This window comes from Somniosus microcephalus, chromosome 4, assembly GCF_052327205.1.
Source record: "Somniosus microcephalus isolate GS21.2 chromosome 4, FLI_Smic_1.0, whole genome shotgun sequence".
NCBI lineage: Eukaryota > Metazoa > Chordata > Chondrichthyes > Squaliformes > Somniosidae > Somniosus > Somniosus microcephalus.
In genome coordinates, this window is record NC_140990.1 from 178,965,927 (window position 1) to 178,982,849 (window position 16,923).

The 16,923-nt window shown below is 49.3% G+C and overlaps 1 protein-coding gene across 2 annotated transcripts in view; it reads right to left on the reverse strand.

Annotated features, from left to right (window-relative positions):
• LOC147120029 (UDP-glucuronosyltransferase 1A1-like) overlaps positions 1 to 16,407 on the reverse strand; it is a 45,778-nt gene extending 29,371 nt beyond the window's left edge. For both annotated transcript variants that reach the window (XM_085985537.1, XM_085985536.1), the window contains exons 1-4: positions 15,494 to 16,407; positions 12,063 to 12,194; positions 4,041 to 4,128; positions 346 to 565 (exon numbers count right to left, since the gene is read on the reverse strand). In XM_085985537.1, coding sequence (XP_085841663.1) covers positions 346 to 565; positions 4,041 to 4,128; positions 12,063 to 12,194; positions 15,494 to 16,357 — 1,304 coding nt within the window. In that variant the 5' untranslated portion in view covers positions 16,358 to 16,407. The remainder of the gene's footprint in view (positions 1 to 345; positions 566 to 4,040; positions 4,129 to 12,062; positions 12,195 to 15,493) is intronic.
• Between the last annotated feature and the right edge of the window lie 516 nt (positions 16,408 to 16,923).

Genomic DNA, 16,923 nt, shown 5'->3' on the forward strand with positions numbered 1-16,923 from the left:
CGTTTTCACTGGTATCCTGGCCAATATGTATCCCTCAACATCATTAAAAAAACAGATTGTCTGGTTATTATCATATTGCTGTTTGTGGGAACTTGCTACGGACAAATTGGCTGCTGTGTTTCCTATATCGCATGAGCGACTGCACTTTAAAAAGTAATTAATTGGTTGGAAAGCGCTTTGGGACATCCTGAATTTGTGAAAGGCACTGTATAAATACAAGTCGTTCTTTCTAACAACTGGACAGACCTTTCTTTTCTCCGCTTTATTTTGTATCCTTTGGGTTTTAAGCAGCCACAAAGACTTTGAAGATTCCATGTAGATCAAAGCTGTGTGAATTTCACTCACCTGGTATCATTTATAACCATGCTTAATGCATTCACTAGATCCCGGGAGCTGATTTCATTCAAATTCAAGGTGATGCCGGCCCCAAGATGCTTCATACGTTCTGCATTATCCATCTGGTCTCCAAACATTGGTAACATGACCACTGGAACAGCACTGCAGATAGCCTCGTAGATTCCATGTGTCCCTCCGTGAGTCAGGAAAGCTCGTGTTTTGGGATGTCCTAGTTCACAGGACAATGGAATACAATAAAGTTAATGCTACTACGATCCAGTGAAGCTTGAATCAATTACCTTCAGCAATGTATAGTATTGAAAGAATATCCCAAAAGTCTGTCTTTCAGATGAATGGTCTCTTTTATGATGAAAAGAGCTTTATATTGGCCCAGAAATTCGGGTCGGGGGCTTCCCGCGGGTGCAAGCCCCCGACCTGTACTTACCTTGCGCGCCGGCAGTTGAGCTCTGGCTCCCGTGGAATTCCGCTCCGGGGCCTGCTCCAACTCCTGGCGCGCTGTGCTTGCGTGTCCCAGGGGCGTAGTTAGTGCGATGCATCCCCTGGGATCACTTGAGCCATGGGCAGCCAATCAGAGGAGGGAAAAGCCCATTCATAAGATTGACAGGAAGACCTGTCTAAACTTATGAATATACGGGCCCCAAAATAACAGTAACCCTTCAAATAATTTTTTTTTTAAATCACACTTTTTAAATAAACTATAAATTACATTAAATAACTATTTTAAACAATAATTTAAATTTTTGAAAAAAATAATTTTATAAAAAACCAGGGCTAAAAATAAATTTACCTTGCTTTAATGTATTTAAAAATAATAAACCTGTGGAAAAAATGTTTTAATTTTAATTAATTGACCACTTACCTTTTAAAATGTAGGCCTTACGCCTGGTTTTTACATTTCTAAAATCTAAAGACTTACCCTCACGGAAAAACCTGTAAAAAAAACGTAAGTTCAAAGCGCACGCGCAGACTCCCGCGCGCACAGCGTTCGACCTCTGAACCCCTTCGTTCAGAGGAATGGAAGTTCCGGTTTCCCCGCGCATGTGCAGTGCATGCAAGAAACCGGCATTCCCATTGGGTCCATCGTGAGTACCCCGTGCGTACTCACCGCGTTGGGACCCCGAATTTCTGGGCCAATAATTTTTCCTAATGTTAACAGAACTGATGTCTATTTCCAGCATTTTCTGTTTTGATTTCAAATTCATCAACTCAGTTGAACTAGCTGCTGGAGTTATTGGCCTGGATTTTGCGGTCAGCGGCGAAGTGATGGCACTCGTCACTGACCTCGAAGAAAGCTGCCCAAAGGGATTTAGCGGGCTCTGTGGCGTCGATTTCCCTTTTTCCGGTGTGACTTTCCATCTAGTGCCATCTATAGGGGATCTGTAGAGTCCAGCAACAGTGATGTCATCAAGCAGGCTGAGCAGCCAATCAGATTGAAGAATTCTCATAGACCGCAAAGCAGGAAATAATAAGCAGGTTTTTTCATTCACTTTTTAATCATTTTACAGAATGTGAAATGAAGATAGGGACATACACATGGGATTAAGGTAGAAGCTGAAATATCATAAACAAACTTAAAAAACCTAAAAAATATTTTTTATCATTTAAAAAATCAATACAAATTTTATCATGGAATGGTGGGAATGACACTCCACACACAAAATTTGTTTTTCTGGGCCAGAGGGGTTGTTCATCAGTAATTATGATTTAGTATGCTGTTAAAAGCTCCGTTACACCTCATTCAACAAGGATTAACTTTTTCAATGGTTTTTACAACGAGAATAGAGCATAGAGAGTTGAAATTCATATCAAATCACTGATTCTGTGTTCATTGCATTTGCGAAGACTGCAACAGCACACCCTGTGGAGGAGCAGGGTATCACTGACAGCAACTGCTGGATTTCCGCATTTAACTGTGCATGTGCGGATGCCAGAAGTCGCTGTCAGTTTTACACAGAAATGACGGCGAGCGCTGACAGTTTCGCTGTCATTACACCTGCAAAGTCTGGGCCAATAAGTATGGAGAATCTTGTTCTTCTCCCATGCACTGAATTTGGAAAGATTGGGGTCAATTTTCATCCTCACCGTACATGGGGTTGGGGAGAGGGGGCTCGGAGCGATTGCAGTGCTGTCAGCGAGAGACCCAAACCGTTTTGATGGCCGGGCTTCATTTAAATTCCAGCCGCCCGCGTGTCGTGAGCGCCGATTTGCAGCTCAGCGATTTTGGCAGGGCAGGAAATCCGATGGGTCATCTACAGAGCACAGGCCTCCAGCAAGGGGTGAAAGGGAGAGGGTTCGGCCGATTGAGGGAGAGGAAGGGATGCAGCAATGACGATCATTGTTGAAGGGGAGGATGTTCAGCAGCAAGGCTCCGACATCTCTGTGAAGCAGCACACAAGACACAACCTTCCAGCCCCTTTTCTGTCTCCTTTAATCCCGAGTGGGTGATTCTCACCCATTCTTAGTTTCTTACGCTCCATTTCTGCAGATCCACCACAGCAACGGCGGGGGCGGGGGGGGGGGGGGGGCATAGGGTGAGGAAGAGGATGATCATCAGGATGAGGAGGAGGAGGAAGAACAGAGACTTAACGACCTCCGTGTGAACTATGATGACAAGAAGGATGATGATGAAGAAGGAAACAAAGTTCATCCACGAGCTCCTGCAGAGGCCTCCTGCCCTGTGTTCATCTTCTTCAACACCCTCCAGCTCACCACCCACCCCCCCCACCCAAATCACCCCCCCGCCCCCCCCCCCCCACCGTGCGTCACTTGTTTCTTCATTCTGCGCTAGCACCTGGGCTAGATACTTTCACTCTGGGGGCAATTAGATAGTGTCAGTGACAGTGGGTGATTCACTGAAAATGTGGGAGCCGGAGGAAGGGGAAGTGGGCGGGGGCATGCCATTCTCACTGTTCTCCTCCTCCATGATGATGGCATAGAGTGGTATATCCATAGGAAAAGCCATACCTGCTGCTGAGATGCCCCTATGGCAGGAGGTGGGGAAGTCCAACAGTCTTCTGATGGGCTGGACCCAGTCAAAAGCTAATACTGGTCTTTGTGGATAAAGACAAGGATGCAGAAAGTGTTTTGAGCTGCAGAAATAAACTATGCAGACACTTCAAGCTCAGGGGTTCCTCACTTCCACCCTTGATGAGGTGGTGAGCCTCATCGATCTCTGCCCATCTCACCCAGAGTACATCAGCAAGGTGAAATCAGGAGTTTTGCTGCTGCTGCGCCATTGGCTGTCACTCTGACAGATGTAAATGAGACCCCTGGGGACCAGGTGGGGGCATCATGTGAAGGAGGAAACTGGGAGAGGAAGCCCTTTAAAAAACGCACGTGTCAGAAAGGACTTCGCCTGAATTTCCTCGCTAAAAAAAAAATCTCCTGCGTCGAGTGTACACCACTGAAATCAGTGAGAAAATTCATCCTCCAAAAAGCTGAATGAACGTTGTAGAATATAGCAGCTACCACTGAGGGCAACACAAGAAAACAGCGAAATCTCAGTCTAGTTTAACAACATTACTGCAACCCTCAATTTGTCACAATCAGGTGTTTTCATAAAGGCGTATATTCCTATTGCGAAGTGAGCATATTAGCTGGGTGGGGTTGCTACCAGTTCTCCCATCCTGCCACAAATGGTAGCACGTGTGGTGTGACTTTATCAGCACATGTTGCTCTCTTACCTAGCAGATCTTTCTGTGGCAGCCATTTCACCAGTTTTGTATTTGGTGCCAGTGTAGAAGGTCTTTCTCCAGTGTGCCTCCATAGGACCTATCACAAAAGAGGCAACATTCCAATGGTGAGTTACCAGATCGACCTCATTATTGACTGAGATATTCAGATAGTTAGGTGTCAGCCGTGGCTCAGTGGGTAGCACTCTTGTGCTGAATCAGAAGGATTGTGGGTTCAAGTCTCACTCCAGGGACCCGAGTGCAAAATCTAGGCTGATACTCCAGTGCAGTGCTGAGAGAGTGCTGCAGTGTCGGAGGTACCGTCATTTGGAGAAGATGTTAAACCGAGGCCCCGTCTGCTCTCTCAGATGGATATAAAAGATCCCATGGCACTATTTCGAAGAAGAGCAGGGGAGTTCTCCACGGTGTCCTGGTCAATATTTATCCATCAAACAACATCAATAAAACAGATTATCTGGTCATTATCTCATTGCTGTTTGTGGGAGCTTGCTGTGCACAAATTCGCTGCCACGTTTTCTACATTACACCAGTGACTACTTTTCAAAAATATTTCATTAGCTGTAAAGCGCTTTGGAACATCCTGAGGTCATGAAAGACATATATAAATGCAAGTTATTTTACCCAGTTTTCCCTTATCCTTCTCTACCCAGTTCAATGCATTATTTTGGCTAAATCCATACTATCCCCCAGTTGTGAACTTTAAAACTATCTCATTGGGTAGCAAGCTTTTGACAGGTCTCTATCAATACTTAAATTAATCTTCTTAGATGGTTTCTTGAGGCTGCAATACAGTACAAACCAACTTATCTGTATAATGTTTATAAATATTACAAAGGTACTGTCAGTCAGCAAGGGCCATATTTCCTTCTGTGCCAATTAGAATAAAAAAGCAGAATGGGAGTAAACAAGGTGAGTGGAAAGCGGTAGTGAAATTTTAGGATTACTGGCCACTTTACAGCCTTCCGGCCTTGACACTGAGTTTAACAACTTTAGATCTTAACCATAGCTCTAACTGCTCCTATTTTCTCGGACAGCAGGTGCTGGTAATGGAGGATGGCTATGCCAGAGCCACCGGGAGTGGAGGAGGTGTGGGCTGGAGCTTGGGGTGGGAATCGCCCATCGCTACATGGCCGGCGGGGTGGTCCGCACCCCAGGGGTCTACCTGCCTTTCTCGCAACATTCGCTTTTGCCAGATTTTGCATGCTTCCTTCCCCCTCTGCTTTCTGCTGTAATCATTTATACCTCCCTTGGACCCATCTTTTGTCTCTATACTTGCCCCATTATCACCCCCTTTTTGCCTTGCACCGTTGTCCCTTTTGTCATTTAATCAAAACTGCCCTCCACCCTATCACCCTTTTGTTCTTTCCCTTCCCCCTTTCCCAGGCTCGAACATCTTCCAGTTCTGATGAAAGGTCATTGACCTGAAACGTTAACTCTGTTGCACTCTCCAAAGACCTGACCTGCTGAGTGTTTCCAGCATTATCTGTTCTTATTAACAATATTTAATTGTTTTACTGCTACTCCAAACCCTGCTCAATGCTAAATGTGTTAACAAAAAATAAGTCCAAACATGTCTTAGGTATTACTGAAGCCTGATTGAAACCAATCCTGAAAAATGATACAGAATTGAGCAGAAGGGGCACATAATGGAAAATGGAGTTCTGAGTTCAAAGCTAGACATTGAACTAACACTGTTAGCTGAAGGCCAATCAGACAGCCCTGATCGAAGTGAATAGCATTGCAGTGTTTTCAGTCCCATGGTACGGGTACCTTAGTGCACCAGGACCTGGAGGAGAGGGAGGCCTAAAAGCATAAAGGGTGTAGGACGTGCACGTCTTGGAGAACAAACTAGCCGAGCAGGTGATTCTACCACAACAAACCTCGAAGGGCAGCAGCACATGCTGAGACTCTGTAAGGGGCGCTCTACGCGGAGTGAACACACGAAAGGCTGCTGGACCGGATAGCATTCCTGGACGGGTACTCAAGGAATGTGTTGATCAGCTGGCTGATGTCTTCACCGCCATCTTCAATCTGTCACTGGCCCAGGCAGTAGTCCCTACATGCTTCAAGACCGCTACCATTATTCCTGTGCCAAAACAAACGGCTGTGACGTGCCTGAACGACTATTGACCTATTGCACTCACACCCATCATAATGAAGTGTTTCGAGAGACTGGTCTTAGCCCACATCAAAGCCAGTGTTCCTGCCTCCCTTGACCAACACCAGTTTGCCGATCGTGCAAACAGATCAACGGAGGATGCAATCACAACTGCTCTACACTCGGCACTGAATCACCTAGATGGTAAGGAGACCTACATCAGAATGCTGTTTATAGACTACAGCTCAGCATTCAACACTATCGTCCCCAACAAGCTGGCCACCAAACTCCAAACTCTTGGCCTGAACACTTCCCTCTGCAACTGGACCCTGGACTTCCTAACAAACAGACCTCAGTCTGTCAAATTAGGTAACCACACCTCCCCCCCCCCGACCCTGAACACGGGGGCCCCACAAGGATGTGTGCTGAGCCCCCTCCTCTACTCCCTCTTCACCCACGACTGTGTAGCTGTTAATGGTTCCAACACCATCATCAAGTTTGCGGATGACACCACGGTAGTAGGCCAGATCACCAACAACGATGAGTCAGCCTACAGGGAGGAGGTCCAACATCTCGTGAAGTGGTGCGCCGATAACAACCTGGCCCTTAACACCAAGAAAACAAAAGAAATCATTGTGGACTTCAGGAAGTCCAAAGGCGGAAGTCACACCCCCATCCACATCAATGGGGCTGTGGTGGAAAGGGTGGACAGCTTTAAGTTCCTCGGAGTCCACATCACGGAAGACCTCTCCTGGTCCCTCAACACCTCCTCTCTGGTGAAGAAGGCCCAGCAGCGCCTATATTTCTTAAGGAGGCTGAAGGGATGTAATCTGTCACCCCTGATCCTCTCTAACTTTTACCGCTGCACTATAGAGAGCATCCTGACAAACTGTATCACAGTATGGTATGGCAGCTGTAGCTACTATGACCGGAAAGCCCTGCAGCGGGTAGTCAAAACTGCCCAACGCATTACCGGCACCCGGCTACCGACCATACAGCACATATACCAGAAACGCTGTCTACGGAGGTCACGGTCGATCATCAAAGACCCTACCCACCCCAGCCACAGTCTGTTCGTCCTCCTACCATCTGGGAGACGCTACAGATGCATTCGCACCCGTACGACCAGATTTAGGAACAGCTTCTTTCCCAGGGCTGTCATCCTACTGAACTCCACAAATAAACTCTAAAGCCTGCACATCTGCCAATGCACTTTATTATGGTCATATTTATGTTAATATACTACAAGCCAAATGTATGTTGAATGTTTAAATGTCTTAATCCAAATGTACACTCTCGGGAGCCGCAAGCCTATATTTCGTTGTACTGCACTTGTGCACTAACAATGACAATAAAAATTGATTTGATTTGATTTGATTTGATTTGATTGATAGAAGATCACTGCATATTAAAACAGGGTGCTGGTCTATGGGGAAAGAGCAGGGGAGTGGGACTAATTGGATATCTCTTTCAAAGAGCCGGCACAGGCACAATGGCTGAATGGGCTGCTTCTGTGTTGTAAGGTTCTATGGGGAAGAAATACAATTGGTAGCGCCAGCCGCTAGCGCCTTAAGAGAGCGATAAGTGGGGCGCGAAGCGGCTAGCGCCCGGGCACGGCGCGACCTGCGCCTCTCGCGAAATTGAGCGGACATTTAGCGGTGGCGCAAAACCGCAACGCCCGCTCAGCTGCGCGCGCACATCCTTACGTCATTTCATGGTGCAACGCCCTTGGTGCGCCCCGAACTGGAACTTCAGTGGCGCCCCCCTTCTTTCCGCCTGGTGCTCCCAGCGACTGGTTGAGTGGAACGCTTCCCAGTCGCTGTGGGGCTGGGGGGGCGCTATTTAAAGGGGGCTCCTCCAGGCTTCTTAGTGGTAGCCATTTTTGGACCACTCCTTCTGTGTGAGAAAGAGAGAGATTTACAGAGAGACAAAGGGAGAGAGCTTTCTGCATTGACTCAGCGCTCGCACAGGTACTTCTGGCTTCAGCCCAGAACTTTGCAGGTGGATTGATTTTTCAGTGCCATAGCCTTGAGTGGCCACATATTATGGGGGCTGCAATGGGTGGAAACGTTGGGTTTCTCCATTGCATTGAGAGGGCTCAGAGACGCCGAGAGAGAGTGCCAATCATGGCCAGACAGAGGAGGGCCAACAGGCGCCGGCACAGGAGGCCTTACCCTCCCAGGGTATACCGCCAGCAGTTCTCATACCTCAACATGTCTGAGGAGCAGTGTATTCGGAGGCTTCGATTCAGAAGGGAGGTGGTAACTGAGCTCTGCCACCTGCTTCAGACAGATCTGCAGCCACAGCTGAGGAGCAGGATGTCTCTGTTGGTGGCAGTGAAGGTGACAGTGGCTCTCAACTTCTATGCCACCGGCTCCTTCCAAGCCGCTACTGGGGACATTGCCAATGTCTCCCAGTTCGCGGTGCATTGCTGCATCCGCCAAGTCATGAATGCCCTCTTCAAAAGGAGACGTCAGCACATTTCCTTCCCCATGACCCTGGACAAGCAGCAAGAGCGTGCAATGGGATTTGCAAGAATAGCAGGCTTCCCCATGGTCCAGGGTGCCATTGACTGCATGCATGTGGCTTTGCGGGCGCCTCTAGAGAATAACGAGGGTTACCGCAACCGGAAGGGGTTCCATTCGTTGCATGTGCAGTTGGTGTGTGACCACAGACAGCTGATACTAGCTGTCAATGCCCGCTTTCCAGGCAGCAGCCATGACGCCTTCATCCTGCGCCAGACTTCTGTGGCAGACCTTTTCGAAGCTCCGGCTCACTCAGGAGGTTGGCTTCTCGGGGACAAGGGCTATCCTTTGTGCACCTGGCTGATGACCCCGCTCCGTGCGCCCAGCACCCCTGCTGAAGAACGATACAATGACAGCCATCAAGCGACCAGGAACATCATTGAGCACACAATTGGTGTGCTAAAGCAACGGTTCCGCTGTCTGGACCATTCTGGGGGAACCCTTCAGTACTCGCCTGAGCGAGTCTCCCATTTCGTTGTAGTGTGCTGCATGCTGCACAACCTGGCTATCCTCAGGACTCAGCCACTGCCAGCACACATTGGAGGACCACCAGAGGAGGAGGAGGAGCACCAAGACGGGAGGGAGGCACAAAGTGCAAGGGCAGTCCGTCAGCAGCTTATTGCAAGTCGGTTCTAGGCCCCCTCTGAGTGAATGGCTTGTGCCATTGAATAGAACAAGAATGGAACCGGGCTGCAAACCCTGAGCCAGTCAAGGTAACAAATAGTTCAAAGAGCAAACATGCACAATCTGAATAAAGACAAATATTTATTTAACAAACTCTGTGCCCTTCCCGCATGACAAACAAATACAGAGAAACCCCCAAAATAACAGTCAGACACATAACTGGCTCTTACAACCTGGAGACAATGAACAAAAGACTTAACCAAAAATGACCATGATCCTTGGCCTTCACTAAAAAAAATCACAGCATTTTGCCATACCTCCTACTTTTTGGCCTGCGAGGGTGATCTGCCTCGCTTGCGAGATTGGCCCCTTCCCACCCTGCAGCTCCTCCGCAATGGGACCCCAGTGGCTGCAGCAAGGCTGGGGGAAGGCTGCTGAGTGTCAGATAGTGAGTCAGCAGATGCCCTTGGGGGACGGCCTGGACCAGCTCTGGGCCTGGATGGCCTGGCTGCTGACTGCTCCAACTCTGCATGGGCGGCAGCAGTCTGTCCTACGGGAGGTGGCAGCTGCAGTGGAGGAGTGACAGTGTTGGCAGCAGGAATGCTGCCAACCTGACAGAGCACAGGCACTCCCTGGTCAGACGAGACACTGGCACTCGCACGGGGCAGCACTGAAGCATGCACAGCAATCTGCTGAAGCACAGACTGGTGGCCTGCTGTGGCGTGGCAAGGGCCCCGGCGAATCCTGCCCGATCCAGCGAGGATGGCAGCAGTTAGAGCTCGTGTGGCCCTGATCTGTGTCTGCACCAGACCAGCCAGTGACTGCATGGCACGACTAAGCACTTGCGTGGAAGCCGCCTGTACTGCACCGAAGTCCTGCAGACTCCTGACCTGTGCTGCCCTGAATTCCTGTACACTCCTTGCCAGTGACTCTATGGAGTCAAGCATCCTTGCCAGTGCAGTCATGAGCTCAGTGTGCCTGTGCTCCGCCTGGGCACCCATTTCAGCGAGGAGCCGCACCTCCTCTACGCTCACTGTAGCAGGACTGGAGGCCACACTCTCCCTCCGGGGAGAAGGCCGCCGCGCTTCCCTACTCCCCCCGCGTTGCTGCAGCCCGCTGGGCCCCAGAGCTTCACCCTCCTCAGACCCTTCCCCCCTGCTCCCCTCCAGGGAAGACGTGTCCCCATTATGGCATGGGCTGCCTTGGCTGAGGGTGGCACTGATGGGCCGGCTTCCTCTTCCTCCTCCTCGCCTTCCGAATCACTCACAGTGGCAGCTTGAGGGCCCGCCTCCTCAGCTGGCGAATCAGCATCTGAAAGCAGGGAGGTACAAGAGTTGCTTTAGCGTGAGGACAGGGCGGCAGCGAGGGAGGCATGAGTGCCGCAATGCACTGCATTGGTTCGATAGTGGCAAAGGATGCTGATGTGAGGCACAAGTGGAAGGAGAGAGGTCAAAAAGGTGATGACCTTACCATTGCTGTCCAGAACGGGGTCGGCATCTCCAGTGGCGACGGGGCCAATCAGCCGGCCTGCCATAATCCGTTCCACTCGCTGCTCCAGATCGCTGAGGTCTTTAAGTTCAGGAAGGCCTCCCCTGGTCCGTTGCTGCTGCCTCCTATTGTGCGCCAGCTTGCCCTGCAAGAGAAAGGACGGGCTCTCAGTACAGTGTGAAGCCCTGATCTTGGCTGCAATGCCTCCCATGGTGGAATAGCCCTTACAGTGTGTAAATTGCTGAATGTGCATGTGAGTTTCATGAGAGGCCCATAGGTGTTGGATGAGGGCTGGGCATTGGGGCTTTCAGGACCCTTTGGCCATAAAGTGAGGTGCACATGCAGGGATGAAGTGGATACTGGAAAGGGTACTCACCCTGACAACCCGAGTGAGGTCGTTGAACTTCTTCCTGCATTGCATCGGGGTCCTAGGTACCATGCTGCTGGAGGTCACTCTGTGTGCCACCTCCCTCCAAGCTTTTCGATATTCGTTGGGCAGCGGCCTCCTGCCACTGTCCGGAAAGAGGATAGGTCACCTGCGCTCCACTGCGCCAACCAGAACCTTCAGGGCCCCCTCACTGAACCGCTGCGCTCGCTCCCTGGCCCTCTCCATGGTCGTAGGCGTTACAATGTCGCAGCAGGTCTGTCCAGGCTGAGAATCAGGGCTCCAATGTGCAGGGCGTGGCTGCAAGCCAAATCGACACTCCCCCTTTAAGAGGTGACTGGCGCCAGCGTGTCTGCCTGCAATCGCTAACTGGCCGCACCTGCGCTGCGCCCGCCCTTGGTGGTAGCGCCTCGCCTCTCCAGCTTAGCACCTTAGGATAGTTATGCAGCGCCTGATTTAGCGCACCAACAACCTCTTGGGGCGAAGCAACTCAATTTCGCTGAAGGTGGCGATAATTTGCGCCGGGCGCTAAATTTAGCGCATGCTCGACTATAGCGCCCCAAACGTGGCGATACTGAATTTCTAGGCCTATGATTCTATGATCTTTCCTTACCTTGATGCTCTCTCTCCCCAAGTTATGATATTTCTTCCAGACCTCTCTCAAGTCCTGACAGTTATGGAACCCAAGTTAACCACATGACATATTGCCCAATCCTTGTGGTCCATATATTACAAAGCAGCAGTGACTCTGAATGAGTTGGAAGAGCTTTAACACGTGAAGCTTATGTGAAACCACAATGAATAGATACCTAACACTACTAAACTGCAATTAGCAGCATAAATTTGTTGTTCAAGTGTTGATCACACAACAGACTGCCTCTATCTGTAATCACCTTCTGAGGAATTTGACCCAATGCTTCTGCAATCCGATTGGCTGTTGCGATTGGCATGTCTGAAACCATTGACCCTAAGGAGAAGATCACAGCCCCATGTTCTCCAGAACTGTTCATAAATTCTTCTAAGTCCTGCGGAATAAAAACGGAACCGAGAAGTCATTTTGAATATTTAAATATGACTGAATGAAACATCTGTTCCATGGTAATTAGGTCTAATTATGTTAATTATTTATGGTTGATTCAGGAAACCTTGTTGATACCAAGATGGCCAATGATGAGCCAGTAATTCATAGGATCTGCTATTGACAACATCCTTGAGGAGGTGATAATATAATGGCATAACCTGGACGTTGACCCTGAAATTACGCGCATTCCTGCGCCATTCTGCTGATGCCAAGTTATGCTCAAATTTCCTAGCATACAGCAGAATGTAAAAATGGGTGTAACTTGGCATAAGTGGCCAGCGTGGTATGAGCGCAACTGGACCATAACCAATGGGGCGTCCCGGTGTTAGGGCGAAGCACTGGTGGGGTGAAAATAATTTCCTTCAGAGTGAGGCTGGGGAGTGCAAGGTAAATGTCAGCCAGCTCTCTATCATAAAGTTTTTCATTAATTAATTTAAATCACTCAGTCTCGAATGCCTACCGATTGACAGGAGAAGCTGCCAGGAAGTGGGCCTTCAACTTCGCAGAGGGTGACCTGAAGGCCCTCCTGGATGAAATAGAGGGAAGAGGTGACCAGATCCTCAGATCCTCCACATCCCAACCCTCACGTACAGTCAGGAGGCGGGCGTGGACAGAGGTGGCAGAGGCATTGAGTGCCACATCCATAGTCCTCAGGGTGGCGGCACAGTGCTGCATGAAATTCAATGACCTGACCAGAGCAGGGAAGGTAAGACACTTATCATGCTCTCCCTTTCTTCTTCGCTCACTGTGGGTCCCACACTCAAGGCTATGAGGTGGAACTAAATTATCTTGCAGCGAAATCCCTGGAAAGGTGCAGACCAGTTGCCTTTTCGATCGTTCCACACACTCAAACGACTGCAAGCCTAACTTTTCTCTCTTTTTTTCTTTGCAGGGCAACATGGTGCACATCTCCCGAGAGGGCAAAGAGCAGGGGTCACAACCCTGCACCCTCTGAGCCCATGAGAAGGTGGCAGTGGAGCTGTGGCCATGGTGGTAGGGGGCAGGGAGTGTCCAAAACCAGGTGAGTACCTGTCCACTTGCTACCTTTTGATGCTCTAGAGCAGGGCCCCATCTACCCCTACTTTTCTCCCCCACCCCACCACCATGCGGCATCTCAGCACTGGCAAAGGCAACTATTCTAACCATATGTTTATTATTTCCCACAGATCATTCAAGGCATCGGATGGCAGTCGCTGTGCAAGTAGAAGGGGATGAGGAGGAGGAGGAAGAGGAGATGAAGAAGATGGCAATGGGAGGGATGGGTTGAGAGGGATGGGGAGCAGCTTCTGGAGGAGCTGGAGATCACAGACCCTGGCTTTGTTGTACAGCTTGTCCCCATTGAGCTGCCAGATGAGGAAGTAATGGAAAGCCAGAGCCTCACACCTCCCTTTTCCCCTGGGAGAGCACCCACCTTCAGGCCACCTTCAAGCAGAGTCAGAGTTACCCGACTCTCCTCAACCGGGTACCAGCGTGAACACATTCCACCATGATAAGTGAATGCCTGAAGACCAGGTGAGCTCTCCAGATGTGGGAAAGAGGTTTTAGGGAGCATGGAGACTCTGAGTAGGTGAAGGATGCTGCCACCTCTCTGGAGAGACCGGCAGCCACGGACTGGTGAGTCAGCCAAAGGGCTCCTTTGTATAGGCCTAGAATGTCAGTTGAGACCTATGCGCTCTCCGAGTCAGGTATTGGCATGAGTGGCAGGGTTGCCAACCCTCCAGGATTGTCCTGGAGTCTCCAGGAATTAAAGACACTGCTGCAAGCAACACGGGAAAAAAATCATAAGGGCATTAAAAAAAGCTGTGCCTTTTTCATTTTTTTAAATGCCTTTGTTTATTATTTATCAGTGAAGAACCATCTAATTGGTTAAGGAACAGTCTGTTTGTTTCTCAATTGGTGTGGAAAGGCGGAGGACCAATAGCAGGAGACTGGGGGTGGACCGGTAAGAGGCGGGAGGACAAGTGATGAAATCTCCTGGAGTACGTCCAACCAGAGCTGGCAAGCCTAATTTTGGGGTGCTGACTGTGCTGTTGATGCTTCACTCTCCAGGCCTCTTGTTTCTTGTTCTCCCATTCCTCCTCCTCCTCTATGATAATGGTAAGCAAAGGTAGGGCCACCTTAAACATTCACTCCCTCCACCACCGGCGCATCGTGGCTGCAGTGTGCACCATCTACAAGATGCACTGCAGCAACTCGCCAAGGCTTCTTCGGCAGCACCTCCCAAACCCGCGACTTCTACCACCTAGAAGGACAAGGGCAGCAGGCGCATGGGAACACCATCACCTCCAAGTTCCCCTCCAAGTCACACACACCATCCTCACGTAGTCATATATCGCTGTTCTTTCATTGTCGCTGGGTCAAAATCCTAGAACTCCCTCCCTAACGGCACTGTGGGAGTACCTTCACCACACGGACTGCAGCGGTTCAAGAAGGCGGCTCACCACCACTTCCTCAAGGGCAATTAGGGATGGGCAATAAATGCTGGCCTTGCCAGTCACACCCAAATTCCCAGAATGAATAAAGAGACCCAAGTTACTCTCAATCTACTTTAATGTAAGATATTATGTCAACACCCAAAGTCTCATTAAGTACAATTTTTTATATTCGTTCATAGGATGTGGGCATCGCTGGCAAGGCCAGCATTTATTGCCCATCTCTAATTGCCCTTGAGATGGTGGTGGTGAGCCGCCTTCTTGAACCGCTGCAGTCTGTGTGGTGAAGGTACTCCCACAATGCCATTAGGGAGGGAGTTCCAGGATTTCGATCCAGCGATGATGAAAGAACGGCGATATATGACTTCGTGAGGATGGTGTGTGTGACTTGGAGGGGAGCTTGGAGGTGGTGGTGCTCCCATGCACCTACTGCCCTTGTCCTTCTAGTTGGTAGAGGTCGCGGGTTTGGGAGGTGCTGCCGAAGATGGTGGTGGAGAAACTTTGGTAATGTTCTTGGTGTGAAGGAGTGCTATAAGAGCACAATGAGAATTGGATCAGCATACTTCAGTACATATATAAATTCCAAAAGTACATGCACAAGTTTGGATATTAAAATACCACTGATAAATTTATCAAATTAAATAGATGGCTATTCAAATGACCTAAAAACTCAAATAATTAGATAATGATATCAAATTACATGCATTTCTAGTTCCAATGAAGTGTGTATTTGACATTTAACATCCCTATCCTTGCATTTGTTATGTTAAGGCATATTCGCTCATTCCCTTTCCACCAGTGCTGTTCCTACCTGAGGTAAAGGTTTTCTCTCCTTGCAGTTGATGCCTCCAACTAGGATCATATTTGGCATCAGAGGTCTCGGATACTCAAATATGAAGTCAAACCGCAGTAACCAGATGGAAGCACGACTCAGCAGTTGGACCAGTGTCACCTCTCTCTGAAGGAACTTGGTGGCCAGCTCTTCAAAAGGTGAATATATAAAATGGCACAGCAATGGCTCCGATAAACTGGCCAGCACGTTTTTTGTCCTTTGGAGGAAGGTCATTCGATCGGTGTTCCCTGTGAAAAACCTTGGCACGTACGAGAGTGGCCTAGGGCACTGAGTGGCTAAATAATCCAAACCACAAGGAATTCCTCGCAGCAGATTCACAGTGGGCAGCGAGAGATACTCAGCAATAATAGCACCGCAAGGGCTGAAAGGGTCAGTGAGTAAAGCGTCAAATCTTCTGTCGACCAGCTCCTGCATCAGCTCTGTGTTGTACAATAGATCCTCGCAGATAGTCAGCACGAACTGCCTGAATTTATTCACATGTTCCAAGCTTTTACTCACCTTTTCGTAAAAAGTTCCCTCATAAAAAGCCATCTCAACTAGACTTTTGTATATCTGCTCCACTTCGTCCTTGCTGAAGGGAATGGGGTAAGTCTTGCTGCTGTAGTGAGGGGACGGCTTAATCGTCAAGCTGTTTTCAGGAAAGGCAACGACGATATCATGTCCCCTTCCATGGAGCTCCTCCAGAACAACTTGTATGCTCAGCCAGTGGCTCCCGTCGACAGGAATAACCAGCAGCTTCCCGCTCTCAGCTGGGCTCCAGAAGCACTGCAAGCAAAGCAGTAGACATCCCAGCTGGCCAACACACTGGTAAGGCAGGGCCATCCTGCGAAGTCACTTCAAGCCACTGGGGAAGATTCAGGAACGGAATCTGGCTTCAGCCCTCGGCGTTTAAATATCATCCAGGGAACACATTTCGGTTGAGATACTATCATTTACAGAATCTGCGAAATCTGAAGTGTTAATGTTTACCAGCACAGCGTGCAAACATTTGCTCTATCTCCCATTTTCTCAGTTAATGTTTTTAACCCTTAAATTTCACATCGGAACAAAGCTGCAGCATGGAACACTCTACTTCAAGAAGGAACTTGCATTTCCATAGCGCCTTTCACGACCTCAGGACGTCCCAAAGCGCTTCGCAGCCAATGAAGTACTTTTGAAGCATTCCGTAGGGACCGCTCCCTCCGAGACGCCCTAGTCCACTCCTCTATCACTCCCAGCACCTCTTCCCCTTCGCCTGGCACCTTCCCGTGCAAGCACAGGAGATGCAACACCTGCCCTTATACCTCTCCCCTTCCCACTGTCCAGGGCCCCAAACACCCCTTCCAGGTGAAACAGTGATTTACTTGTACTTCTTGCAATTTAGTATACTGTATTCGCTGCTCACGATG